Source organism: Lingula anatina, chromosome 2, assembly GCF_051362555.1.
Source record: "Lingula anatina isolate TDL-2025a chromosome 2, LinAna3.0, whole genome shotgun sequence".
Classification (NCBI taxonomy): Eukaryota; Metazoa; Brachiopoda; class Lingulata; order Lingulida; family Lingulidae; genus Lingula; species Lingula anatina.
In genome coordinates this window covers 20149560-20177351 of record NC_141768.1, presented here as the reverse complement: position 1 = coordinate 20177351, position 27792 = coordinate 20149560, and the positions used below count along the sequence as shown (strand labels likewise).

The window sequence follows — 27792 nt, the reverse complement described above, 5'->3', positions numbered from 1 at the left end:
TTCAATACCGGTTTTGCGAGCGCCACGTACGCCTGAGCCAAAAATAATATTGCTTAGCGCATATGTTGGAAGGAATCTTATAAAGGTAGAATATACTTGTAGCGCTTGCACTCAGCAAACAAGAAGCCTGTCAATCTGTGCTTTGATCTTGAATTTTAACGATTTCATTTCTTTGCAACATTTAAGGATTTATTTTTTTGGCGAAGATATTTCCCGGAAGGTTGTCGCTCGATTATAAACAACAAGACAGCTGGGAGAGAATTTCTAGAACAGCATAATAGTTTAAATATAGATAATAATATTACAGAAAAAATGTGGCTTCCAAAGCTTGGGATTCTGACGGCATACGTTGTCCTAGGAGTGACAGTCACTTTGTCAGCAGACGAAAAAGATTGCTTTTGTAAGGTGAGTACTACTGTATACGCTGACATTGACAACGAATGAATGACATTGAGATGTACATGTCCAAGATGAAAACATTGATTTTTGCACAACTCTCCAAACACTTAGAACAAACATTTAGAAATAATTCAACATTTTAACAAAGTGAGCTTAAGGTTTATGAGTTTAAAGAGTGTTTTCCTTCCATGACATTTTATTTTAGCTTTTAAAATGAATTTTCTAAAGAGTCTTAGACTATATGTTAAATTTTAAAATATAGGTTGGGATGATATTAAGTGATAACAATTTATGAATCATTGTCAGTCAATGTGTCAGATGGCTGAGGACATCTGATAGCAGTTTATGTAGCCTAATGGGATCTGAAATGGCCCAAAATATTGATACTTTGTGTTGGGGGTGGTCGGCTCTTGCCCTAGTTAGATTCCACTTTACCAAAATAACACGATTCAGAGCTGGGCCTCTGAGGACATGTGTTTTGATAGTGCCCTTTGCAGAGTTGAAAGCGGCTTTTAAAGTGTGTTAGGCTTCTCGCCTTTATTATGAGGAAAGATTGTCTCTGATAGGAAGGTAGGTGTCTCGCCTACCTAGTATGAGATTTATATACCTGTAGATACCGATATACATAGGGTGCCCTGAAAAGATTGATTGGTACAATAGAGGTGTCTTGCCTGTTGGGGGGAAAAGGGGAGGGTGGACTGGTTGCAGAAAGTGCTTTTCGGTCAACAAATGACCTTCATCAGCTGCAGAGTCAGAAATAAAAAAAGAAAAAATTTGGGACGGAGGGGGTCGGTAAGCAAAGGTGTCTCTCCTTTGTTTAGTGAGGTTTCATCAATGGTGTCTCGCCATTGTGAATGATATGAGCCATCTCGGCTTTATAGTCTCATGCTTGATCATAAGTGTCTCGCTTGTGTCAAGTAGGATGGTATCCAGAATCACTGTTCAGTCTAAGATGCTGTAGCCTGTTAAATTCTCCTCCAAAACAAAAGGGATACGAGCTGGACGGTATGAATTGAGCGTGTGAGTGGCTCAAGAGTCCAAGGTCGACTCGAGGGAAGATTTTGCAGGATGTGGAGAGAGTGGGGTTAGAAATAATAGCAGAGTAGTGATTGCAGTGCAGCAACACATAAAAGCTGACAGAATTTTTCCAGGGATATTTTTCTGGTTGTTTTCTGTTAAAGGTATCTTTTGCAAGATTTTCCCACCAAATCAGAATTCCCTTTTAAAAAAAACTATGTATATATTTCTTTTACTCAAAAACCATTGCTCAACCCCTCCCTGCACGTTGCACGTGATTTAGATGTTTTATAGCATTTTTGATGAAATAATTTAATTCTAAATAACTTACCAGTATATTAGACCACCTTGTCTTCCTGTACAGAAATAAATATTGACTGCAGATGCTTTTTATTGTTTTCAGTGTCTGAAATTAGAAATGGGAAGTAGATTTGATAATACATGTACTAGTAAACATATTAAAGGTTGTCAAGCCAATCTCAGAGGCTCTCCCAGTTATCCAGCTTATCCAGATTTTGTGGTTTTGAAAAAGTCATGTGACAAAGTTGATACAAGTCCCTAACATTTTTGATTTGCACGGTAAATTCCAAATAACTGCTACTAAAGCTTAGAAATAACAAGTGGGCATGCATTGAAACAAGCACAGTGTCCATGTTGGCTATGAAACTCAGGCTGAAAGGATTATTCTGCCCACTCTATGCTGCTGTAGAATTTATGTTTTTATGTTTTTATTAATTAACATGTTCCTCTGTTGCTTTTGTTTGTTTGTTTAGCATGAACATTTATGTGATTAATCTTTTTATATAAAATACATGATGCACTCATTAGATTCCTGTAAGTAAATGCTTTGTTTTAATTGCATTATGGAGATGGGCACAACTATATTTAATTTTTGTTTCAAACCTGATAACAGAAGGCGAAACAATTGTTATTAGGGGTGACAGGTGACCACACTGATTTATTGATCATAACATTTTTAGCTTAACAATAGTTGAAAGATTTTGGGAAATGACCCAAATAGATAATATTCAAGATTCTGCTTTATCTGCTTTATCAGGGCACTTCATATATATTTTTTATACTTTTCACTTGCAGTCTGGATATGGATTTTTCAGAATATTTATTCTATTATTAAGTTTTCCGGGAATTTCAGTTATGAGAATTTCTTTTTATGAACGCTTTGCATTTTCAGTTTTTTTATTATATTCATTCTATTATTAACAGATAATTTACCTAATTTTATTGATGAAAAAAATAAAGAAAAAATGTAATTATATATATATATATATATATATATATATATATATATATATATATATATATATATATATATATATATATATATATATAATGGAGACATTATTTTGTGTTTTCAGTTAAGTGAAATAAAATTAATCTATTAATTTGATCTGTACAGGTAAATTAATCTTTAATGACTTTACTTTTTTTACATTCAATTCTCCATTTAATTTCAATACATTCATTGAAAACTGAACAAATTACAAACATTATATTTTCAGTTAAAAGGAGAAGTAGATGACTGCTCATGTAAAATAGAAAGCTTGGATTCTTTTAATAATCTGAAGATTTTCCCCAGACTCCACAGCCTTCTAAATAAAGATTATTTTAGATTCTTCAAGGTGAGTCAAAGACTTTCAGAAAGAAAAAGGGAATACATCCTATTTTACTTCTGTTACCATTTTAAATTTCAACTAGACTGCCAATCAATTTGGTTCAGAATGATTCTTCAAAATGTTTGATTCTTCAAAAGGTAGCAGCAACAGGTAAGAAGTATTGTGTGGCCTAGCAGTGATTTATTACTGTCTGTCATGGAACAAATGGCACAATTAGTCACACCATAAAGTACTTCCATATTATTCAAAAGATAGTTTAGATAAGTTCAGCAGGCATGGCATTGTATGACTACTTTCAGAGAGATATTCAGAATTTTTATTACTAATCTAATGAAGATAAAATTTGAAAAACAAAGGCCATTGTTAGTATTGTTAATTCATGTTTCTGGGGCCTGTTTCACAAAACAGTTGTAGCTCGAAAAGTGGTGTAAGCTTAAAGACAAAAAATTAATGACTTTGACCCTAATTAAGCAGTAGTAGTCCACTTTGAATTAAATATTGTACCTGTTTTATAACAAGTAAGTTGTACCCAAGTTTCAGAAAAAAATTTTTTTAAGCGAACTACTGTACTATTAATTGTTACTGAATCTTAAAATGTTAGACTTGTTTAATTTTTTGGCTTGCCTTATTTTATGAAACTCACTCGGATTCATGAATAAGTTTTCCAACATACCTTTTATCATCATTATTATTATTATCATACCTGGATGCTATTGTTATTATTACTATTGTTGTTGTTGTTATTGTTATTATTATTATTATTATACCCAATTTATCAAGAGGTGTGTAATTTTCATTTTAGGTAAATTTAAAAAGACCGTGTCCATTCTGGGGTGATGATGGTAGGTGTGCCTTGAGAGACTGCCATGTAGACAAGTGTTCTGAGGTGAGAACTATACTATGTTACTTTACCAGAGTTTTAGAGCTAGCGAAGGCCAGCTTCTTCGAATTCAAAATTCCGTGTATGTCAGTGGTCATTTTTGAATGTCAACGGTGCACGATTGAAGTTTGTTGCGCCAATTACATCTTTGACTGTGTTAAAGCTGTCTCATCAAGGCTGGGTAGTGCTGTCTGGCAATGTTGAAACAGGGGCCCAGTCTATTAACTATGGCAACTGCTGTTGTACTTTCTAGAAACCATAAAATTTTTATGAGTATGCTTCAGTAAAAATAAAAAAGGTGGCACACATCAAAGCTGGAGGTCTGTGTATATTGTGGCATTGGTAAACACAAAAGGTAACTAAATTGTTATAGCCATTGACTAGAAAATGTGCCACACAGCCAACATTGTAGTGAATTTTAATTGGTCAGTACAGACCAAAACTTTTAATTCTACAGAAATGAGTTTTTTTTTTAAATAAAATTCAATCAGTGTAATGTACAATATTACCATAGAGCAAAAGAGTACTTCTAGTCAGTAATTACTGGTATACAAACAATACTAATTGGTCAAAATGTTTCAATAACCAACAGATCACATAATTTTTATATTGGGATATTTATTTGGCATTTATGTTTCTGTTCAGTCTCAATACCTATATAAATTAGCTGAAGAGATAGCTGGAAAGAAATGTTGTGGTTGTATACAAGAGTAATATACATGCAACGTTGCTTTAAAGAATTCTTGTTTTACATTTAATTTAATTTACATTTAACTTTTAGTAGCAGATAGTATAATCTTGTGTCTTAATTAAACCATCCATCTTTTTTACAGGACCAGTTACCACCTGGCTACAAGGAATCAAAGCATGAAGAAAACAAGGTAACTATACAGGCATCCAGTGAGCATTTAATCTTTATATATAAAAAATATCATGGAAATTTTAGCACTTTTCCCTGAGATAAAAGCACAAGATAATTGTCAAGATATCACTTAAATTTCAGTATACAAAAGAGGCTCAAGAGCAGCTCCATACAGACTGCAAGGAGCAGAAGGAGCTGGGAGGTATTGATAAAACAATCAGGTATGACATACATCTATCTTTTTTCATCACACCTGACACAGACTCTTGACACTGCAATATTTTTTAATTCATTAAAGTACTGTCAAAATATTGATGCTCAATTTTCACCTGGATAAGTAACACTAATATCGAGCATATTTCTTTTCTTCTTCCCAGTTCTGAAGACAGGGAATCCTTTGAAAGCTGGTCAAAGTATGACGATGCTCAAGACAATTTCTGTGAGCTGGATGGTAAGATAAACAGATTATGACCCAGTTTTGAGACATTTTGACATGGTTGTGATTATAAAGACATATATAATATAAAAATTTATTGATTTTCATAAGTCATTTTCTGTGCGATTGAGATGATTTAATTGTTAAATTGACTGTTGAGAAATTATTTCAAATTTGGAACAGGGTTGTGTACATCCTATGTCAAACAATTAATGAAAGTATATAATTTAATGGAAATTGGGCAAATATGATTTTTATTATTTTCCCAGATGACAATTCAGCTGACATGGAATATGTTGACCTGACCTTGAACCCTGAGAGGTACACAGGTTACAAAGGGGAGTCTGCTTGGAGGATTTGGAGGACAATTTATCAAGAGAATTGCTTTAAGTAAGAATGGATCCTGGGTATTTCAAATCAGTATATTCTCCCTATAATCTCTATTGCAGAGTTTTTTTCTTATTCTGTGATCATTTAATGAGTGGTTGATATTACAGGAAATAAAAGTGAAGGCACTAATTTGAATCATTTGGTTACAAGTATTTTTTTTCTCGGTAGGCCTGACACGCCTGTCCCTGGGTATGGGCCAGCTGAAGCCAGAGGTATGTAAAGGGTATAGAAAAGCCTTTGATAACTATGCTAATTTTAATATTTGCTGATGATATTAATAATTATTTGAATCCTTGCTTTACTGAATTTGCCCCAGAGAGCATTTAATGCCTAAAATCCCTAAAAAGCAGTTTGGCCATTGCAGTTATGCTAATAATACTGGTATGCGTATTTGCTGTATAGTTCACCGGTAGTAGGCCTGTGTTTAGACCCATTTTAATGTGGTATGGGATTTGATAAGCATTTGCTTTGCACATAAAATCTACAGTTTACAGAGGTCTATGGAAACAGGATACCTAGGATTTGCACATCTGTTATTCAGTTAGTAAATTACCTTACTTGTTTCATATTATTATTTGATTTCACTTTCAGATAAGTTTGTATCAGCTACATTGTTTTTATTGTTAATGTTTATTTCTTGGTTTTTATGTATTTTTTATGTAGGAGCTGAAGGTAAAGCTTTACAAAGTGGTCTTGATTTAATGAGTAAGGTCGTGTAGCCTATTCAAAATACCAAGTAATACTATTTATTTTATGTTTATTTTGTATTTTGATGAGGTTACCACAGTATATATTTTTGTATTTGATGAGTGTGCATACTGTATAGAAGTCCCATATTCAAGTTGCTCTTTTGTAGATTGCTGTCTCTTTTATAAATGAATTTATAAAAAAAAGTGTCAAATCCCTACAGTATTTTTTTCTTTTTTGTGCTTTTGTTTTTTGTTAGTCTAGTATTTTAATATTTTTGTGACGTGCACTAACATTTCATATAGAAAATTATTTATCTATTTTCCAAGTATAACTTCTTGTTTGTTTATTCAAATGTTTATTTTGTGCATGTTTATGTTTAGGCATCTCATGATAAAACTCTACTGACATAAAAACTGGAGATAAAAACAGCTTGATATAAGGACTTAAGCTCATCATTTCAGCAATTTATGAAAAGTCAGATTAGACTTTAGATATTGATCTAGGCTCCCATTTCCTTTATTTCTATATACAGACACAGTGTCAGTATATATATATACTATCACCAATCTGTCTATGTCATTGCCATTTTGTGATCATCGTCAGAGTTATTGTGGCCATCTGACATACAGTCTCTCCTCAGTCAGTGTCAAATTGTATTTTTGTCATTTTGAAGTATCAGCTATGAATGAAAGTAATAAGTAATTTTGATGTACTGAATACCCCATGTTTATTTCATTTACATTTACTTAAAAAACCATTCCTTGTGTTGACATGAAAATTGCAAAAACTTTCAAGAATGATATAAAATCTATATAACCAACCATCATACTTTTGAATTTGTATCTTTTATTTTTTAAAGTGAATGACTGTGTGTGTGTGTGTGTGTGTGTGTGTGTGTGTGTGTGTGTGTGTGTGTGTGTGTGTGTGTGTGTGTGTCAGCCTCACTGTCTATGTAAATATTTTGCCTTAAAGTATATTAAATGAATAATATCCACAACTTTATACAATTTGATAGAGAAGTATTTTATGGCATTTTGAATTTAGTTGTTCAACTATGAACTGTTGCTTTTATTAACTCTTATCTTTATGAGCATATTGTATTCTCTAACTGACAATAACGTATGTATAGCTACTGAAAGGCTTGCTTAATGTTCATAATGCATAGAGTAGCCAGTTACTATTTATCACAACCTTGCTTTGTCTTTACCCCAGTAGGATCCTTAAAAGGTAACAGGTTATTAGAACAGTGGGTGTGGCATCTCTTTTGATGGTTTGTGTCTGGGAGCTGGTTTTGCTAAAGAACCAAAGTCAAAAGGTGGTCTTAACTTCAAAACAGAATGTTTTAGTCTGCCGTTACACAAGATAATCGTATTTCCACTCAAGTGAGAATATTGGGCAAGTTTTACAAAATGTAAGAATGATTGTATGATGTTTTAGATTGATGATTCATTTTTTCTAACTTGTGGACTACTGCAAAAATATTCTGGATTGAAGTAGACCTTTCTGCTGGAAGTACTTGCATTGTGAAACTGGGTCCTGTGTACTATATACATTTGGGAAATGCTTCATAAAAAGCCCACCCTTTTTAGCATATGAACAATTGTATAATATTACGTAGATGTTGCTTATGACTTCATAACTTTTGTGAAGCTTTTCTCAGATGAGATGTAAGCTTAATTTTTTTCCACAAAATTTACGTGATTTGAGTTTTAAATGTTTACCATGTCTTTGTGAAATTATATTGCATCAGTAATGTTGGCATATGGGAGATCTTTATATTTAATTTAGTTTTCTTGAAGCTAAACCTTTGTCTCCTGGTGATATTAATTTGTTTATGGTGTTTTGGTGTAACCCTTCAGTGAACTTGGATTGTTCTGTCTTTTTTTTTTTCAAAAAGAAGTGTTTTGTTGATTCTAAATTGTATAAATGAACTCTTTCGTGTTATTTTTATTTTATTTTATTATTATTATTATTTTTTTTTTTTTTGGATGTGGATTTTTTATTCATTTTTGGGAGGGAGGTTTGGGATGGTGAGATAAGAATAAAGTGAGTGAACAATTTTTGGATAGATTTATTATTTGTGGCTAAATTCGTAATGTGATTTTTAATTTAATTTGCTTTACAAAAAAGTTGTAGTTAATTATGTAAACACTTTTAAATTTACTCTATTTGGTTTGGACCCACTTCTAAGGACATGGATTACTTAAACAAAATGGTAAAATCTAACAAGATTATGGCTGCTGATCCCAGCATACACCTCTTAAATGTATTTTTTTTTCATACATATAATTCTTTTTTTTTTTTTTTTTTACTTTCAAGGGATGTGTCTTGAGAAGAGGGTGTTCTTCCGCATGATCTCTGGACTGCACACCAGCATAAATGTCCACCTCTCTGCCAAAAATTATTTGCCTGGTGAGTTGTAGAAGATATTTTTATCTCAGTTGAGAATTAAATTAATTCATGTTTTCCCCCTTACATATCCTGTGCTCTCAAAACAAAATTGTTATATTCTGCTAGTTGGTTGAAGGGCATCGTTGGCATTTATGATACAATTTTAAGACATAAAGGCCTTTTTATTTTTATTTTTATTTTCATTTTTTTTAAATATAATAACAGTAAGGTGTGTGGTTGATAAGCATTGTGTGAAATGTTTTATGCTTATATTATTTATTTTTCATTAATTAGTTGTAATAAAAATCATTACAAGATGAGGCATGTAAGCCAGTACTGGGTTTAAAGGATATTGAATTTTATGAAAATGAAAACTGAAGGTTTTCCCACCATCTTGGTATAATAAAAACATCCAATCAGAATCCATTTTAAGAGTTTTGATTGCCAGTAGGATGCTCAGTTTACTCTCATATGAATATTTTCTTTGTATTACTAGCTGCAAATGGTTATGGCAAAGGAACATGGGGTCCAAATGTAGAAGAATTTCAGAAGCGTTTTGACCCAGAGACAACTAATGGAGAAGGCCCACAGAGATTAAAGAATTTGTATTTTACATACTTGGTGGAACTTCGTGCCTTGGCAAAAGCTGCTCCATATCTAGAACAGGTCAGACTCGTGCATTAAAAAATAGAAGAAAAAATGTTATATAGTAAAGTGAAGTAAATAAAACATAATCCTTGTTATTGGCAAGACCGTATTCATAGGATTATGTAGTTAATTTTATTTAATAATTTAATTCATAATATATGCTTGTATGGTATGTAAATCAAACACATTATGATATTAATCTATTAATTAATGAATTTAGTTTAATAGATATCTGAAATAGGGAAAAATGCACAAACCACAAATAACCAGAGAGACAAGGAATGGATTGATGGTTTTCACAATTGCTAGAAATGAGTGGTTCTTATATCCCATTGTATATCATGAGAGATACATGTGTGTAGCATAGACTTTTAGGTAGGATTATTGTGTTACACTGTTTTGGTCTTTCAGGAAGATTTCTTCACTGGTGATGAAAAAGAAGACAATGAAACCAGAAATGCTGTTAAAGATCTTCTCAAGATTATCAAGTATGCTCATCTTTCATATTTAAAATTTAAGTTTGGAGAACTGTTTGGAGAAGAACTGTTAATATTTTTCTAGATATCTTAAAGGGTATGCTAATTTGAATCAAAAAGTGGCACTTGGCATTCACGTTGTATGAAAGGGAAGTGCATATAGAGCCCTGTAGAGTTATCTTTACTATCTAATGAATGATTGATTTGATTAAAAGAAAAGCATGAAGTGCGTTTAACTTGTCGCAAGAAATTTTCAGTTGAAATATTTTGTATTTATTTATTTATTTATTTATTTATTTATTTATTTATTAGGTCATTCCCAGATCAGTTTGATGAAAGTAGACTTTTCCAAGGAAATAATAAGGAAGCCCAACAGTTAAAGGTTGGTTGGTATATTTACAAATAAATGCAAAGGAATGATAGATGTTTAAATGTTTCAGTATCAATTCCTAGAAGAAAATGTTATGAAAGAGTGTTGTAATATGATTTTATTGGTTATGAAATACATTTTATATATCAGATAGAACCAGTAAACCAGTGAAAGTTATTTTCTGCTTGTTATGATGAAAAAATGATTAATATATCTTGTGGATATATAAAAGCAACAATTTTATGAATGATAATTTCCTATAAAATTATCCACAGTAATTCAACTCAGTTTGATTTAATCCTGCAAGTGCTACAATACCTTGTGACTATGGCACTGAAAAGTTTCAAATGACGGAGCTAATCTTATACCAGCCCTTTGGCTTTCTGTACAAAAATGATACAAATAATATTGTACAAATCTGTTTGTAAACTTAACTCACCAAATTGAAACCTTTATGTGTATGGTGGTTACAACCTGAATGTCATTGAAGATGGAAAGAATGACTATATATCAGATCATCTGTGATTGAAAGATTAAATCTAAGTATAGGTCGGGATGTACTAAAACAGAAAAAAAAAATGCATTGATGCAAAGATGCAAGTGTATAGAACAGACCAACTAGCTTTTCAAAAAAAATTACAATATTGCATTTTGGGAGTCTGTTGGAAAGTGATGTTATAATAGTTTTCTATTAAATGAAATATTTGTGAAGTATCATCAAAAAATTATAGAATTATTGTGGATAATTTTATCATCCACCAGATGTTATCAAAAATCAGCATACATTTACAGTCTTTTTAGCCTCTCTTTAACATAAATATTTCAGGAAGAATTCAGAAAACTTTTTCGAAACATATCAGTAATAATGGATTGCGTAGGGTGTGACAAGTGCAAGTTATGGGGCAAGACACAGGTATGGTGGAGATAATTTGTTTCACAGTTTAACTCATTTGACAGCTTATAATAATCCATTTAACCATTTCAGGAAGAGTTCCGTCAAGTTTTTCGTAAGGTTTATCGCATTATGAATTGTGTGGGATGTCAGAAATGCAGATTATGGGGTAAAGTGCAGGTAAAAGATGTCATTTACAGAATCGTGTTTGCCTCCTGTCAAAACCACAGCTTTTGCAGCACTAAACTTTTTATATAATATTTGCTTGAGGGGCAACTGATATTGATATTATTTGCTTTTTTTTCCAGTAGATGTGATACCTTATATTTTGCATGAGAGTGGCTTATTTGCCCAATTTCAGTTGCACATAACTTCCCTGATAATCATGTCTTCACCTACATCAGATAAGTTGTACTTTTACAGATTGACAAGGATTGATATAGGTTTATTATTGTGATATATAGCAAGTTAGCATTATAAACATGTCATGTTAACACAAAAATGTAAGGAAAAAAAAACATTTTGGAAAAAAAATCCACAGAAAATTGCTGTGATAATCAAATTCACTGTATTTTTTTGTAATTAATACATGAGAAAAGGAAATCTTTATACAATATGATATTGCCTTGAAAATATAGTTACTACTCACATTCTGTCAGCTGGCTTTACTAACTAAAATTATACATTTAATTATATCTTGAATAACATCTGCTCTTTAAGTCATGTGAAGGTAGCAACATCTTGGCTAGGTAGCCTGCTTTTTATGTCTTAACAAGAATAGTTACGGGAAGTGTGTGATGTATAGTATACACCCAGCAATTTTTTGGACATATCATTAACCTTTTTGGTTGACCTTTTTATCCTTTATAGTTTTTGCTTGAATTTTATGCTTAGTTTATGTGCAGGTGGTATGTGTGTTTGTTGTTGGTGGAAAGTCAACAGGAAGATTACATTTTGTAATTAATACTCTTTTGACACGTTTCTAGCCTAATTCTGATGGTTTAACTTAGTATGTACTCTGTCTTAATAAGATAAGTGGTAACGTTACAACCAGACAGGAAGGTCTCCTTTGTCTTTCATAACCATATGCTATGGCTCATTTAATATTGAGTGTCTTTTGTGAAAAGTAGATGAATAGATAATAGATGTTTATACTGAAAAAGAATCTTGAGTTTAATCTTTCAGATAAAGAAGCTGGTGGATTTCCAGAGAAACAATTATAAAACCTATATCCCTCTCAGTGCTGAATGTATTTAAACCCAACTTATTTTCCAGAATATGGATCTGAAGTTTTTTTTTGTTGTTTTTAACTTTATGTACAATGAATATCTTGGATATATAATGTACTAGAAATTTTTATTGGATATACCAAGTGTGTGTGTGTGTGTGTGTGTGTGTGTGTGTGTGTGTGTGTAGTTGAGGTGTATTCAACAAATTCTTTCAACAGCACATGCAATTTAACAGGACAACGAATGATTTAAACATTTATATTTATAAATTGTCAATTTTGAATCTATTAAAGGTCATGAAACAGTTTGATATATCTTACAGTTACGGCCAAGAAAAATTTGAGGATTTGATATTGTTTAATTACAATTTCAGACTCAGGGTATGGGTACTGCCTTGAAAATCCTCTTCTCTGGAGATACAATGGGCCCTGATTCCACAGTTGACGCACAACAGAAGAAAAATTTCCAGCTACGCAGATCAGAAATAGTTTCATTGTTTAATGCCTTTGGAAGGTAATTATTTGCTGTCTTGTGGATGATTTATATTATTTAATATTTACTTTATTTGTTACTAGATTTATTTATTATAACTCTAGAAAGCTTTGTACAGTGAACTCTGCATGATGGTGATTTTAAGGATTTGTCACTTTGTATTTTATTCTCTTCAGCTTTGATTCTAGAGATCATCAATTAATGGGTCAGTTCAGAGAAACAAAATATTGTTATCAACCTTGTGCAATTGAGATTACCATAGCCTCCTTAATTATTTTCCTTTTAGGTTATCCACCAGTATTAAAGAAGTAGACGTATTCAGGCAGTTGATAAAGGAAAAAGATTCTACATAACCAACCCAGAGTATTGTCATAATGTTTGTGCCATTGAATTAATACAAGATAAGAATTATGTCTGGTCAGAGTTGCTGCTTTTTTGTATGGAATGTATGTTGAATGACAGTGGGTGAATATACTGAGAAGATGCCACAAAAAGTGATTTGTATTGGCAATAGGATACTGGCAGCAAGCAGCAAATATGCTGTTTCAAATTCAAGTCATGTATCTGAAATTTCATTTCGTTTTGTACCAAAAACAAAAATGAGGCAGCGGGATTCGCTGTGATGAAGCATTGACTGTGGTTTGTGCTTTAAAAATTATTAGAATTATGTCAATTTAAAGATTACTTACAGTAAGTAGGGATGTGTTTGTAAGATTTTCCATCATCATTGCCAATTTCCTCATACCTGTCAACCATGGCCTTCACTCTCTCTTAGAGAAGTCGACTATTTTTAACTTAGCTGGAAGCAAGTGAAGAGTTGCATGCAATTTTGAGGAGGGTTAGTATTCAAAAAGTATCAACATTCCTTTAGACATTGGCACTGGATATTTAAATAAAGATGCTGAACTCAATAAAAAAATTCCGTGAATGGTCACATCAAAGATTCTCAGGCAAATCGCCTAGAATTATTAACTGTTCCCACTAAAATCCATACATCTTTATCTATCTCTAAGTCCAGCATGCAGGTGAATGAAACAAAACTTGATTTTTTTACACCATTTGAGAACCAGTTGGATTTCTAAGTTTAAGGAAGATGTGTATATTATATTCTGCTCCAGTAAAATGTTGTTGTTGTAAGGATGACATGATATTTTGATGGTGAGACATGGTTAAAAATCAGTTTACATCCTCACTGGTAGTGTATGGTATCTCAAGTTTAAACAGTTGTCTTTTTTTATTGCATCCGATAGATATATTCCTTTGATGGAGGCTTAAACATGTATTTATGTTTTAGTTTTTGTTGTAACTGGAGCCTGTTTCATTAAATGGTGAATATTGACCTTATCAAAGACTGCTAAGATTATTTGGTAAACTTTACAGAGAAAATTAGAAGGCTACAAATCTTTTTTTTAGGTGAGAAGAAGTGTCTTTATATTGACATTTATTTCATTGACAGTGCATGGTGACAAAAGCCTACCTAAATTTGTCATTGTTTAGGTCAATTACTTAGAAAACATTCTGAGACCCATGTTGGAAAGTTAACTCTACAATTTTTGCAGACTTTTTGTGAAACAATCTTCCAAAACTAGTTAAGAATATTTGTATTTTGAAGGCAAAAGGAGGAAATGCCCAGCAGATACTACCTAATTGATTTGTGAATTAATTTTCTCAGGAAATTAGTAGTTTAAGAATAACAGAAAATTACCTTAAACTTTCAATTTTGCTGAAAAATAGGATGAGCATCCATTAATCTTTATCACAAAATAGATTTTGAGGAAGGCATCATGACTAAAGTAATATTTTTTAACAAACAGGTTTCTGTTAAATGTGGTATTTTTTGTGTTATGACATTATTCATTTTACAATCCACCTGTACAAAAACATGAACGTGAAATGAAAATTATAGCTTATTGTGCACCATTAATGCTTTAATGAATGCTGTAAAAATTGTTTGCCTGTTTTATGGAGTATTACTGGAATTGCCATTTGAAATGCTACTTTGCATATACTTGGTAGAAGCAGACTAATTTATAGATTAATTAGTCTTGAAGGATACCACAAAAATTACAGCTTTGTTTTCATGGCAATTTTTATTTCCATCCACTCTCATCCAGCAAGTTATATTTGATAAGTCGGAGTTGGTGCTTCAAAAATTTTTATTTTCTCAACTTAATACAAGATTTATAACAAGTATTTAATTACTGTGGGCATTTAATTATACTTATAATTTGCTCTCACAGACTTTTTTCTGGTGTACGTTGTGTAAACAACAAATGTTAAGATAAAGACATATTTTGTCAGTGAAATTTTACCTAAGCAACTTGTTAGTGTTGAAACCATTTCCGTGCATTTTTCAAGGTTACTTGTCTGAAGTCTACAATATTAGGACCCATACATTATGGAATTGATGTAATTTCTAGTACACATAAGTGTGTTACAAGTTCCCCACTAAGTTGTACAAACTTTAAATATGCCAGTTGCTCTTAACATGGATATCTGTAATTGTTGGGGTCATACCCAATGTCAGTACGATTCTTAGAGAAGTTGGTTGGTTATATTTTTAAAAAGTTGTTGAAAGTAAAATATTTTGTGATCAAGATATTTATGCTAGATTTTTGGCATGCTTTCAAGCAATTTTGTTATTTTATAGATTTATGCAACAAATGAAGTTAATTTAAAAATTGTAAAGAACAATGGCACTGAAAATGTCACCAGGACTAGAACTGTGGCTTTACTGAGACGGTGATCAAAGCACTCAAACAATTCAATTTTTCCATTTATTAAGGCATTTTGCTGGACCAATATACCAGCATATGATGGTGCAATCCACCTGTACAAAAATATGTTTGTGAAATGATGAAAAATGAAGGCAAAACCAAAGATTTGTAACTGAGCAAGTAAGAAAATGTAAAAGCTTGTGACATACAGAAAATCATACATGGTAACTGCCCAACATTATTATCAGATCCAATCCATGGATTAGTGTTGCTGATGAGGCCAAATTTATAAATGTAAGAATCACATATATTCAGTAATGTACTTATGATGTTAATGAATTGTCAGATTGCTACGTACGTGTACAACAAAGTTGTTTTTGATAAATGTTAAATAAAAATGATCTCTTGTGATTTCTTCAAAGAATGTTCCGGAAGAGAGTAGATGATTAATGTAGATGAAAGCAAAATGACTATGGCATATAAATATAATAAAAATTGAATATATGATATTTAATAATAATAATATTAATAATAATAATTCCTGGAAAACAGAAATATATATATATGTATATATTTTTAATACTGTAATTTACTACAAAGTAGGACCATTTTCTGCATACCAGTCTCTATACAAATATGCCCAAACTCATGAATTAAGTTGTCAGTGTCATCACCACATTTCATCAACTTTACAAAGCTGTCTAACCTCAACTGGCAAACTTAATGTGTAGTTAACCAGAATGACTCTCCATCATTCAAATTGCTGATTTCTATATGTAATAAATGAGACAGGTTGGGACTAAAACCATGTGTACCACCAGCACCCTGAGGGTGGTACAACTATCATGGATGAGACTGCCATTTAGGGAAAAAGTCATAGGGTCCAGACCTGCTCCTGCATTGATCAACAACATTGATCAACAGCCATCGTGACACTTGTTTGGCATTCAAAAATCACAGTCAAAATTCACATTTCACATATAGTGTGCATCCAGGTCCTACATGTATTCAGTCGAAATCCATGGGGTTAGAATTCTTTGAAATTTCTACAAACATCCAAGTTTCTCCTTGGTTACATCGGGTTGAAAGGCTTTATCACTTATAAAATAACACTTAGATTCTCCTTGGCCACATGGAGTTGAAAGGCAATTTGACATAATTCCTACAAACGCTGGGTTAACAGAATCCAATTGAAGTCCACATCCTAATAATCACCATAATCCTGTCAGAATGCCCCCGATCCAGCCAGGTGCAACATCACTATACAGGAATACAGGACTGGGGCACATCATGTGTGTGGGGTCGTGGACATTGAAACACAGCTGTGTCCACTCTTTGCCTGGACATAGGGCATCACTGACCCAATGCTGGAAGCCAAGGTGGCTAAGAACACAGGTCAGCTGGCTCTTAGTTTTCTTCTGTTGTATTATGCTGTCCTGAATTAGAAAGTGTTGAGGTTTGTTACCATGGTTGGTTCATAAATGTAAAGGGCATCTATCTTTAATTATAAGGAGGTGAAAAGGTAAAGGAATGCTCACTCTTCACAGTTTTCCTGTTAAGATTAAGCTATCCAGACATCATAATGTTGTTTCACAGTTTAGTCCACATAATTCTATTAAATATACTTCTGGCAGGGACACCCATATGTTATCCATGAAGGAAATGTCCTGAATATAGTAATCTGATAATATATAAACTGAAAGTGATGTTTACCTTCAGATCTTCATTCAGCATAAAGATTCTGCTAATGTCCTCACTGGTTGGCTGCTGGTCTTCTTGCCAAGGGAACAAGAACACATCCATTAGACAAAAGCCCTCACTCTTCCACCCAAACCCCATCTGTCCATCTGAAATAAATATCATTATTTTTCTTTCACATATTCAATACACATAGATAGATGCCCAATTAAAGATAGATGCCCTTTACATTTATGAACCACATAGACCTAGGCACATATTTTATATTGCGTATTTACTCTACACTTTTCAGGTCTGTAGCCAGCAAATTCAAATTCACAAATATATGGGTTTGTAATTCCTTCTTGTGAAAAAGTGGACCAGTGCCATAGTGGCAAAAGTCTCAATTCATAACAGACCTTTTCTCAACCACAAGGCAAATTGTTTGAAACCCTGAACCCTCCTTCCTACAGGCCTGACTTTTGTTAGATAAAAAAAATTTGAAAAATTATATAAAAAACCTTTCCAGGAAACTCGTATCCTTTAAATCACATCTTAGAAGTTAAATGATACTATATAATTAAAATCTATTTTCAGAAACATTTTGTACCACAAATATTGTCAAATTATGAAATGCTAAGCTTACATTAAAAAGTTAAATATTTCTGTATCTAGCAAATTTTGCTTGTGGGCACAGCACTTACCATAGACTAAACCATTGCTGTCTATTGTAGATTTGATGGTCTTGAAAGTCTCCAACAGAGTGATCAAAGTTTTTGAAGAGGGAGCCTTGTCCACTTGGATGCTTATGGGAAAGAGAACACCTGAAATAAAAGACAACTTTTCATAAGTCTTAAATACAGCCTTAAAGAATGGTGTTATGGAAATTTCCCAAGTGTTGAACTTGAAATAACTTATTGCATAACAGTAACCGTATATTCACATTCATTCTTTTACAACATTGCCATCTCGGTCAATAGCCTGTTATAGTTATCACCTTGACCTTCTGCTTTATATCAAAACTATTCAGAATAACACAAACCATTGTCGAGTCTTTTGGGTAGGTTATGAAAGACTTCTGCCGGCTGCACAGTAAGTGCATCAAAGCCACCTCTATACATTGGTTGCAGGCCGTCTTGCCAGTCAGTCAGAGGACCTACAAACATATACACAGCTTTATACATAAATTATACACCAGTATATGCACATATTTAGAGAGCACATATTTATATATACACACATATTTAGAGCACACCAGCACGGTGAAAATGAAATGGTCTGTCTGTGCTCCTGCAATCTAATGTTTTCCTCTAGCCCCAGTAGTACAAAATTCATTTGAGTAAAGACATCTATGAAAAACATGATTTACATGTATATGTGGACTGACTTTTTAGACCAGTTAAGGCCTCTCTCATTTGTGCCTGACTAAAATGAGAATCTTTATTTTAACTCATTGACTAGGTAATCAAAACTGGTAATTAAGGCGACTGATAAGAGTACTAAACTATGGCGTGGTCAAGACTTCATGGTTATCAGTTATACATTTGCAAGTGCACAGGTTTGCAAAGACTTTAAAATAAATATTGGCACATCAGTATGGTAGAAATGAAATTGACTGTACATGTATATGAGCTAAAATTTTTTTTCAATTTTGAGATATTTTTTCACAAAAATTTGACACAGTTACTAGTACTTGCATTGCATATACTGAAGGTCTTTCTGGAATTTGAAATTTTCAACAAAGTGCTAACTGATGATTTCCAAATGCAATCCAATTCAGCACCAACATTAGCATATATTAGCATATATCATAAAAAACACTAAGATAAATAAATGAATGTATAAGTATCTTTACCTTCTACCCTGAGTTGTGTTTTCAGTGAATAATTCTTCTGCAGATAACATCGCCAGAAGTATGACCCTTCAACCATCTCCTATAACAAGAGAAAAATATTCAATTCAACTCGGGGTTGTTAAAAGAGCACAAGACATACCTGAAACTGATTAAATTATTAAAATAAATAGGTATTTTAAAAAATTCATTAGATAATTTTTAAAGATAGTTGTAGAAGTGAAAATCATTTTTTTCATTGTAAACTTTTAACCAAACATTATATTTAGACCAAATATAAGTGAAACTTACCCTCCACCTCTGACACACTTGGGTACATTTTTTCAGCTCCAAAAAGGGAATGTTGAGCAGTATGTTCAAAAGAACTTCATTTGACACTTGATCTGTAGTGAAGGTGCTTCTTGTTTCTGTATGAGCTACAGACACTGTTGATGGTGTCAGAACAGTGCCATCGGACATCGGACATTTCGACGGTATGACCATGATGATTAAATCTGAAATATGGAGAGATAGATTAATCATCTGTTATAAAACAGATCTCATGATCCCTCATAGTACAGTTCTAGCTACACAAATACAGCCAAGAATGGGGAAGGACGATCATACAAAATGTTTCATGTGTCTGACCAGAAGTTGAAAATAAGTATTTTTCTTTCCTTTATTTGATTAAATTTGTGTTCATAGTTGATAAAAATAGATATGAGATTCAAGAAGTATATATTCATGTAAACATCCATAAAATGCTTCTCATTGAATTTCGTGTAGCAAAACCTATTCTATTCAAAGCATATGAGTTTTCATTTGGCTTAGGCATTCTTCTAAAAAATAAGATAATATCCAGTATCTGAATTTTCACTTCTTAATGTTGATAAAGAAATTACAAATCCAGTCTTTTAAAGCCAAAATTCTATATGGGACAAATTGCTCAGATAAAAAATAATTAGTGACTGTGAATTATAAATAAAAAAAGCATCACTTTCCAACCCCACCCTAATGAGTAACTTAAACATAATCATCTCTATTGTAAGGAAAAATTCAATTAAAGTATAACCTAGCTTAACTACTCATCTGCTTCGGGAGTTAAAATCAAAGTGTTTTTTTTTTTTCAAATTTGATCTTTCTTAAGAATCCATTATGACGGAAGCAGTATTCCAAATGTAATGTATTTAAAATGCACCCCAGTATATTTTTACCTGCCCGTCAACCCCAACATACTGCACAGATCTTGGCACAAGCAACACTGTAGATACTGAAATAAACCAGGGACATAGATGCTGCTTAAGACATTCTGTGCAAAATTTGCATACTTTGTAGCATGGCAGAAATGCAGTTTATGGACTCTTTTCTCTCTTCATCAAATTAGCAGTAAAATTATTCCAAGCTGCATTTAATAATGCGAACTCTTTGCAAATGGATTTTTAAGTTTTTTACCTAATCTTAATGGTGCGAACTAAACTAACGCCACTGTCAATAAGATCCAGACTTCATATCTGCCAGTGCTTGTTATGCTTATTTTGCAATTAATGATAAAATACATTCCAGTAACGCAAGTGATTTGCCATTTTCTATAGCCAGTCTATACATGTAAGAGGAAAGTTAGGGTCACACCAGATTAAATCCAGTTGATCAGTTACTAAATATATCTGGGCTCATAATTCTTTTGTTTCTACCTATGCTGAATCATTTTTTTTTCTAATACCAGAACTATGTATCTTTGGCATCTTTGTATTGTGACAAGATTAAAAGCTATAATGCATGAAACAGTACATTTTTTCTCTGTGTGTTTGTGTGTGTCACTGTATGTGTGTGAAATTCCTCAAAAAGATCTAACAAAATTATCATTAAGCAATAATAGATCTTACTCTAGCATGTACACGCATGTATCCACAACCTTACACTAAATGAAAAATGATAACTCCTGCCACTGATATATCAGGTCGACACGCTTGTTGTACTGGTAGGAAAATTCCAAAAATCCTACTTTAATTACTGTATACAGCTTCTATCAGTGGAATCTTTGTGTAACTGACCCAATTTTATAAGGAAAGATTTAGTATGATACAGAACAAACTGATGATAAATGGATGATAACATACTGCACCTTTTAACACCCAAGATAACAGTCAAAACAATTATGATGTATTTCTTAAACCTATAGGTATATGCCATATAGGAAAAACACATCCATACAGCCAATGTCAAACAGGCCAAAAATACACCTGTCTTCATTCTTTTCAAATTACTGATCAAATAGCCACAAGACATAATATGTTCTAACAGGTACTGCTTTCAAAATGGGTACACGTTTGCATGATGAACAAGATAAAAGGAGTTTGTTCAGTAGTTACATATCATATATTTAAATAAAATAATTCAACCTAGAAATAAAGAGTAATGCAGAAGACAGATGAGAGGATGGAGTAAGAATGATTTCGTGTTACACTTGCCAAATACTTGGTCATGCAAAAAGCCAGTTCCAAACTGAAGATCTATTGAAGATCTGTAAAATTTATACTTTTTTAGTCCTCTCACCAACTCTTAATTTTTCATTTCGAAATTCCAATTATCATTTTGGTGTCCCTTTTGAATGGGTTAAATCAAAGTTTTACCATCATTTTGTTCACATTTATCTGTAGAATACATCCCAGTACCTATTTCAGCAACATACATTTTGGCAGAACTCACATATAAGTATAGAACGAAAATTCATGTGTGCTAACCAGTAACCAGTACATATCAGAATCGTCAATAGGAGTGCTAACGCATGGATTTTCGTGCTAATATAAGTATAGTATGTAACTGTTCATGATAGATATAATACTACCACTACTACTGGGCAAATGTATCAAAGTAACGCTAGGAACAAGCACTGGGGATGACAAATAATTAGGATTCCCCTTCCGTATTTACATGACAGCTTTAGTTATTTTCTCATTAGATCTAATACTTCTAACATAAAAATGTAACAATTTTAATATGTTCATCCCCTCCCCCCCCCCCCCACGCATGCTGATAAAAAAATCGCCGATTTATATGAAGTATACACCGTGCGCCTTTTTCAAATGCAAATTCCCACACGATTTCAACAGACGGAATACATTGTGATTTCATTACAGAATGTCATCATTTTGCTTAACGACAAAACGACTAATTTGAGGAAAAATATTATCTAGCAAAAGTCAAACTTTGCGTTCGGGGTACAATTAAAATAGACAATACATATGAACAAAGCACCGCTGTCCTTCATATTATCCTTTATATGGACATACAGTATAAAATACATGCTTACCTTACATTAACACCTGCTGTCAATGCTTACCTTGCTATCGTGCAGTAGTTCTTTATCGCTGGAAATTCTCCGGCTTGTCTGGTATTTTTCCATCATCCAATTACTGACCTCTAACCTCTTGTATAGGTTTGTGCTAAAACGCGGAGTGTTATAATGTAAAGAGCGGTTTCCGATGCTTTCAAACATGCATAATGTGCATCATATTAAATAACTATAAGTAATGTATTTTGAAAATGATATATTTAAACTATCTTAGTTCATTGTTAATTTTTCACATATTTGTTATATTATATAAAATCTTTTAAATAGCAGGCACTTCCTGGTGACTCCTACCTGTAACCTCGGTTTAAAAATAGCGTGATGGAGGCGGTATCAGGCCTTGTTCGAGTTTCTCTTCCCAATTACTTGAAAAATCTTCCATTTCCCGACTCATTTGAAGGACTTGCCGATATGTCAGGTGAAAATGTCGCCCGTTGAAATTTAGATATGATATAAAAAAGTTAATCATGTTAGTTTTATGGCAGTCTTAGCAGAGGTCAAAAGACCGTTTTTGAAATTGATATGGAAGATAGGAAGTTTTGTGAAACTGCTTTGTCAGCATACGTATTTCGAAAGTAAATGGTTTGACGCTAACGCTTTTATACCATCCACAGATACAGTTTTGATCACTTATAAGTATTATCGGGAGATTCCCCTGATTGTTATCACGATGGGGATTATACTGTACTTAGCTATATGTAGATGTATCTATAACAGCATCTCATTGTCAATAAGTAATGGCTAGGAAAAAATACAGGTAAAATGAAGTGTGACACATATTTGTAGGTGAATGCTCCCTTTGTGGATCTATACAGGATTTCCTTATGCCCTCAGTGTCTTGTACTTGTAATGTACATAAAGATATGGTTGGCTCAAAATAAAGATATTGGGAAAATATTGGGTACTAGAATTAATACTAGAATCACGCTCGGCTGTCACCTTGATTGGATAGTAAACGGTTGTCGTAAAATCGCTAAATGATATTAAAACCCGGGTGCATAAACTTGAAAACCACCTAGGACAACCTTAGACTGCCACATTAATCCAATACAATGCAAAAATAAACTATAACAAGTGGTTAATACCTTCAAACCGAATGTCGTAAAGTCCCCATATACCTCCATAGAGACAATAAAATAGAGTGAGCTTGTGAAACAAAAAGCCACCAAGTTAAACATAATAATCGAAATAAAATACTGCCGGGCAGCGGAGCGGCCTAAAACTTGGCACGCTTACCGCAAATACTGCAGGCTACATCATCCCGTCGCTCGTTTGTAAATTCCGTGCATGGCATACGCACTATCAAACCGTAAATCAAAATTCCACCTCTGATGTTTATATCGGTCTTCTCTACAATCCAATTCAGGAAATGACGTAACCGCAGAGGTCGCATTGTCCAATGGCATGGCTTCTTTTTCGTAATTGGAGGTTAGAGAGGACATTGTATTGGATTAATGTGGCAGTCTAAGGTTGTCCTAGGTGGTTTTCAAGTTTATGCACCCGGTTTTAATATCATTTAGCGATTTTACAACAACCGTTTACTATCCAATCAAGGTGACAGCCGAGCGTGACTAGAATGATATGTTTTAATGCTGGCATGACCTCGTGTCTTTTAACTCTACTGATTACATGCATATTTATCTGTCTGCAAGTAGCCTTTTAATCAACAGGATAAGAGGGTTCCTTTTTGCAATAAGTATGCATGCCCAGTTGTGTTTGTAATTGCACATGCATAAAGTTTTATTATTTTTAAAAATTTTTATTTTTAGAATTTATCTTTATTAATGTAGGCGGTGACTGGTTGAGACTTTTGCCATTTGTTGGAACAGTGTCATTGATGGTATATTTCACTGTGCAAGCATTTCTGCCATCGAAGAAAAAGATTCCAATCAACCCAGATATTCAAAAAGAATGTGAGAAAGTGGCAACAGCTGTAGACATTGAAGATCTTGCAGAGAAAAGTGTATTTTGTAGATGCTGGAGATCAAAGAAGGTTTGCTACTGTTTTGTACCACTGGCTACTACTATACTGCCTTTTAGAATTGTTGCCTTATAACCAGGTCAATTTGCTGGAAAATAACCAATAAAAATATTAATTTTGTTATCTTCAGTTTATCATTGTATTCTTTTAAAAAGTTATTTGACCAGAACAAATAAAAAATTATAGAGTAACTGCTCCCTTTTTATGACAAATTGAACCATTTCTAAGTGCAAACTTTTGAATTGAAGTTAAGATATTCAGGAGTATGGTATCAAAGATGCCAATAGTTATTTTTAAATATCATTAAAACCCCTGAATGAGTGGGGAAAAACAGTTTTGAAAGTTCTTTCTGATCAAGCAGGATTGTTCTGGCTTTCTTCTCTTTTGTCAACATTTGTGTTGGGAGTAAACTCTTGATGCAAGTGCCTTGTGATATTTAGCTGTTTGAAATCAAAGGTACTATATGTGAGGTCTACTTTTATTTAATTTTAATGATTTAAATCTTTATTTCAGTTCCCATACTGTGATGGTACTCATAATGCACACAACAAGGAAACTGGTGACAATGTAGGGCCACTCGTCATCAAAAGAAAAAGTTAAGTTAGGAATGAAGATAGAAGGGACATTATGGGTGTATAAAACATAGCAGCAATTTCTACAAACTATTATCAGTGAAAATAAGAAAAAGCATTTGTCTGGTAAAGTGCTTCCATCAGAAAAAAAAAACATTTTGTCATTTGATTAGTGGCTTTTAAATGAAAACATTTTCATAGTATATTTTTCTTCCAATTTCTATCATAGATGTCAAGTTAAAGCTGTTTTGTGGTTATGTCAGAAATAAGCATTTATGAGTGGCTTGATAAGGTTGTGACAACAAGAGGGATCAACGCAGATTTGAATGGTCAGAAGTAGACAAAATGTAGGCATCTCTATTCTATAGTTAAAGTTGCACGAGAAATTGGGTTAATTTTTTAATCATACTGGTAAAGTTGAACCACTGTCTGCGTAAAAATATTTAATTTCGACAAAATGAATGTGTAACAGGTACTAAGTTATCACAATTCTTTGTGTTTATTCATTTTCCTGCCAATATTTTCTGCAAGCTTCCATGGATAAACATTTTTCAGATGAAGAACTTGAGCTAGAAAATTAAGGGGATTAAATGAAATTCTACAATTACTAGGGTGTGTAGTAATTCTCTTAGAAGATTGTTGCATTATTATTATTATTATTTTTATTAATTCTTTTTTTTTTTGTGATCAAATCACTTTTGCAGTATGACATGATCAAATTAGTACTGTAGTATGACTCACGACTGATTGCTTTAGTATTGATTTGCACACTTTGTTTTTCATGTTGGTTAAATCATGCTTGTATGGAGTTGAGTTTGCCATGTAACCATACTCACTGTGCAACTTACTTTTGTTGAATAAAAAGTTTCTGAAACTTCAATGGGTGTACGAATGTTTAACTTATGTATCTTTCTTATTGTGTTTGTTTAAAGTGGGTTTCTAACATAAGGGTGACAATGGGGTATCATTTGACAGTACAACAACTGTAAACCATTGTTAGAAAGTGAATTTTATAAAAAGACAAGTTTTCAATTTTGGAATATCGTCTGTTCTATCCATTGCCCACACGAGATCTCACAGGCTTATTATTACTTTTTTTTTAATCCATCATATTGAGGAGTTAAATAACCAATTTAAGAATTTTAGAAGAGGCTGAGAAATTATATTTGATTACAATATTTCATAAAGAAAGTCGGTGACTGCTTTAGTACCGCCAATTATAACCTGGAAAGAAAACTGGTCAATGAAATTAATAATGGTACCTGAGAAGGGATTATACAATATTTTCATTATTCTCTCCCAAGATGGTGATTGGAATTATTTTCTTATGAGTTCTTTAACAAACTGTCTAGTCAAAGATAACCTTGAAGCCAATTAGATAAGAGCAAAGTAGGACACTGGTCTCGGTGTCAACAAATCTTTGGACAGGTGTAAAGTTCACATCTTTAGTGGACATCACACAGATTTTTAAACAAGTCTGATAGTCATTCCATTACAGTATGATGAAGTTTATAATTATATCGGTGCTGTGCTTTCTTGGTATGTATAAGATTTGCTGGTTTTTATATATAGTCACTATATCTTGTATTATTTTTAAATTTAATATTTAAAAAATATTGCTGAGTGGCTTTATTTGGTGAAAAAGCAGGTTCCTAGCAAGGTCAACATGATAGGATTATTTTTGCAGAAGTAATTGTTTACGGAAATTGTGCCTGTTGATTTAACTTTAAAAAATTTGGCTAATTTATTGCTGTCTAGTGTAGATGTTGTCTTTAAAATTTGAAGATGTTCTGTCTTTATTTATTGTCAATCAATATTCCCATTTAATTTATTTGTACTTCATTAAAACTAAATGTTGCACCATTTTTTTTTCTTTTTTAGCAGGAAATGTGCATGGCCAGCCTTCACTTTGTGCAAAAGATTGCCCTGAGTTCTATGAACCAATATGTGGAACTGATGGAAGAACTTATGGTTTGTATTCAAAACACTGGAAAAATTATTTAATTTATCTTCAGCATGCAAGTATCACATATGGGGTATTATGTTGGATCTTGCCTGTGTCGGCATGTTTTTTGGTGACTTGAGACCTAGATTTAATTTTGATGTACAAGTTTGCTCACACTGAGAAAAGTTTGCATTATATGCTTACATTTCTCTTTTGCTATGGCCGCTTGTTGCACCGTTAAGATTGCTGATTCTGTGTTTGTGATTGTGTCTCATTTTTGCTACCATTTGCCATAGATGTTTGGATTTATGATGGCCAATGCAAGCTGTTTCCTGAGCCCATCTATAAACTGTTTTTGGTGCTCACCCGCCCAACTATTTTTCATAATGAAGTCTACATTGAAAATATTTCACTTACCCTTTATTCCAATATTCTTTGAGATTAAAAGCCATGATGCTGGACATACATTCTTGCCAAAATGCCTAATTCTTTTATGTAAATTTTTTAGGCAATACATGTGAGTTTCAGATAGGAGTTTGTCTGAATAAGCAACTTGGACAATCATTAGCTGTCTTAGGATACAGTGAATGCTATAAACTCCCCACAACTACTAAATCTGTTCCAACCTCTAGAAAGATGACTTCTTCAAAGTCAAGTACTGCAGCATCTACTACTCTTAAACTGACAGCCACACAAAAACCAGCAACCTCCCCCAAACCAATAACTCACCCAAAACAAAATGCAACCACTCCCAAACCATCCACTTCACAGAAACCAACTACTACAATCCTTCCAACAACCACCACCAGAAAACCACCTACAACCACCCCCAAACCAACTACTACTCTAAAACTAACAGCCACCCAAGAACCAACTACTACTCTAAAACTAACAGCCACCCAAGAACCAACCAC

The 27792-nt window shown here is 33.0% G+C and overlaps 3 protein-coding genes across 11 annotated transcripts; 2 read left to right on the top strand and 1 right to left on the bottom strand.

Moving 5' to 3' along the window:
• Nucleotides 1-3: 3 nt before the first annotated feature.
• LOC106166635 (ERO1-like protein beta) lies at nt 4-15947 on the top strand. Of its 5 annotated transcripts, none has more exons than XM_087006114.1 (17): nt 4-85; nt 308-405; nt 2937-3056; nt 3853-3936; nt 4764-4811; nt 4934-5013; nt 5170-5243; nt 5498-5618; nt 5787-5830; nt 6282-6323; nt 8628-8720; nt 9196-9365; nt 9759-9835; nt 10136-10205; nt 11020-11106; nt 12688-12827; nt 13093-15947. In XM_087006114.1, the coding sequence occupies exons 2-17, from the start codon at nt 313-315 to the stop codon at nt 13157-13159; spliced, it is 1410 nt and encodes a 469-aa protein (XP_086862240.1). In that variant the 5' UTR covers nt 4-85; nt 308-312; the 3' UTR covers nt 13160-15947. The 5 variants fall into 5 exon arrangements, with proteins under 5 accessions (XP_086862240.1, XP_086862241.1, XP_086862242.1 ...); XM_087006115.1 differs by having other exon boundaries at nt 25-85; nt 293-405; XM_087006116.1 differs by lacking the exons at nt 4-85; nt 11020-11106 and adding an exon at nt 11179-11265 and having other exon boundaries at nt 92-405.
• Nucleotides 15570-22841, bottom strand: LOC106161325 (uncharacterized). 5 transcript variants are annotated; one of them, XR_015333122.1, is made up of 10 exons: nt 22675-22841; nt 22372-22474; nt 20246-20301; nt 19344-19546; nt 19056-19134; nt 18243-18356; nt 17905-18024; nt 17237-17370; nt 16669-16959; nt 15570-16612 (listed from the first exon to the last, which is right to left on the bottom strand). XR_015333122.1 is itself a non-coding variant. In XM_013538253.2 (9 exons), exons 4-9 carry the CDS (start codon nt 19533-19535, stop codon nt 16735-16737), a joined length of 864 nt encoding a protein of 287 aa, XP_013393707.2. In that variant the 5' UTR covers nt 19536-19546; nt 20246-20301; nt 22372-22474; nt 22675-22841; the 3' UTR covers nt 15570-16734. The 5 variants fall into 5 exon arrangements, 4 of the variants coding, with proteins under 4 accessions (XP_013393707.2, XP_013393709.2, XP_013393708.2 ...); XM_013538253.2 differs by having other exon boundaries at nt 15570-16959; XM_013538255.2 differs by lacking the exon at nt 20246-20301 and having other exon boundaries at nt 15570-16959.
• Nucleotides 22664-25813, top strand: LOC106166640 (CDGSH iron-sulfur domain-containing protein 2 homolog A). Its single transcript, XM_013545292.2, has 3 exons — nt 22664-22798; nt 24171-24373; nt 24875-25813. The coding sequence occupies exons 1-3, from the start codon at nt 22702-22704 to the stop codon at nt 24959-24961; spliced, it is 387 nt and encodes a 128-aa protein (XP_013400746.2). The 5' UTR covers nt 22664-22701; the 3' UTR covers nt 24962-25813.
• The last annotated feature ends 1979 nt before the right edge of the window (nt 25814-27792 follow it).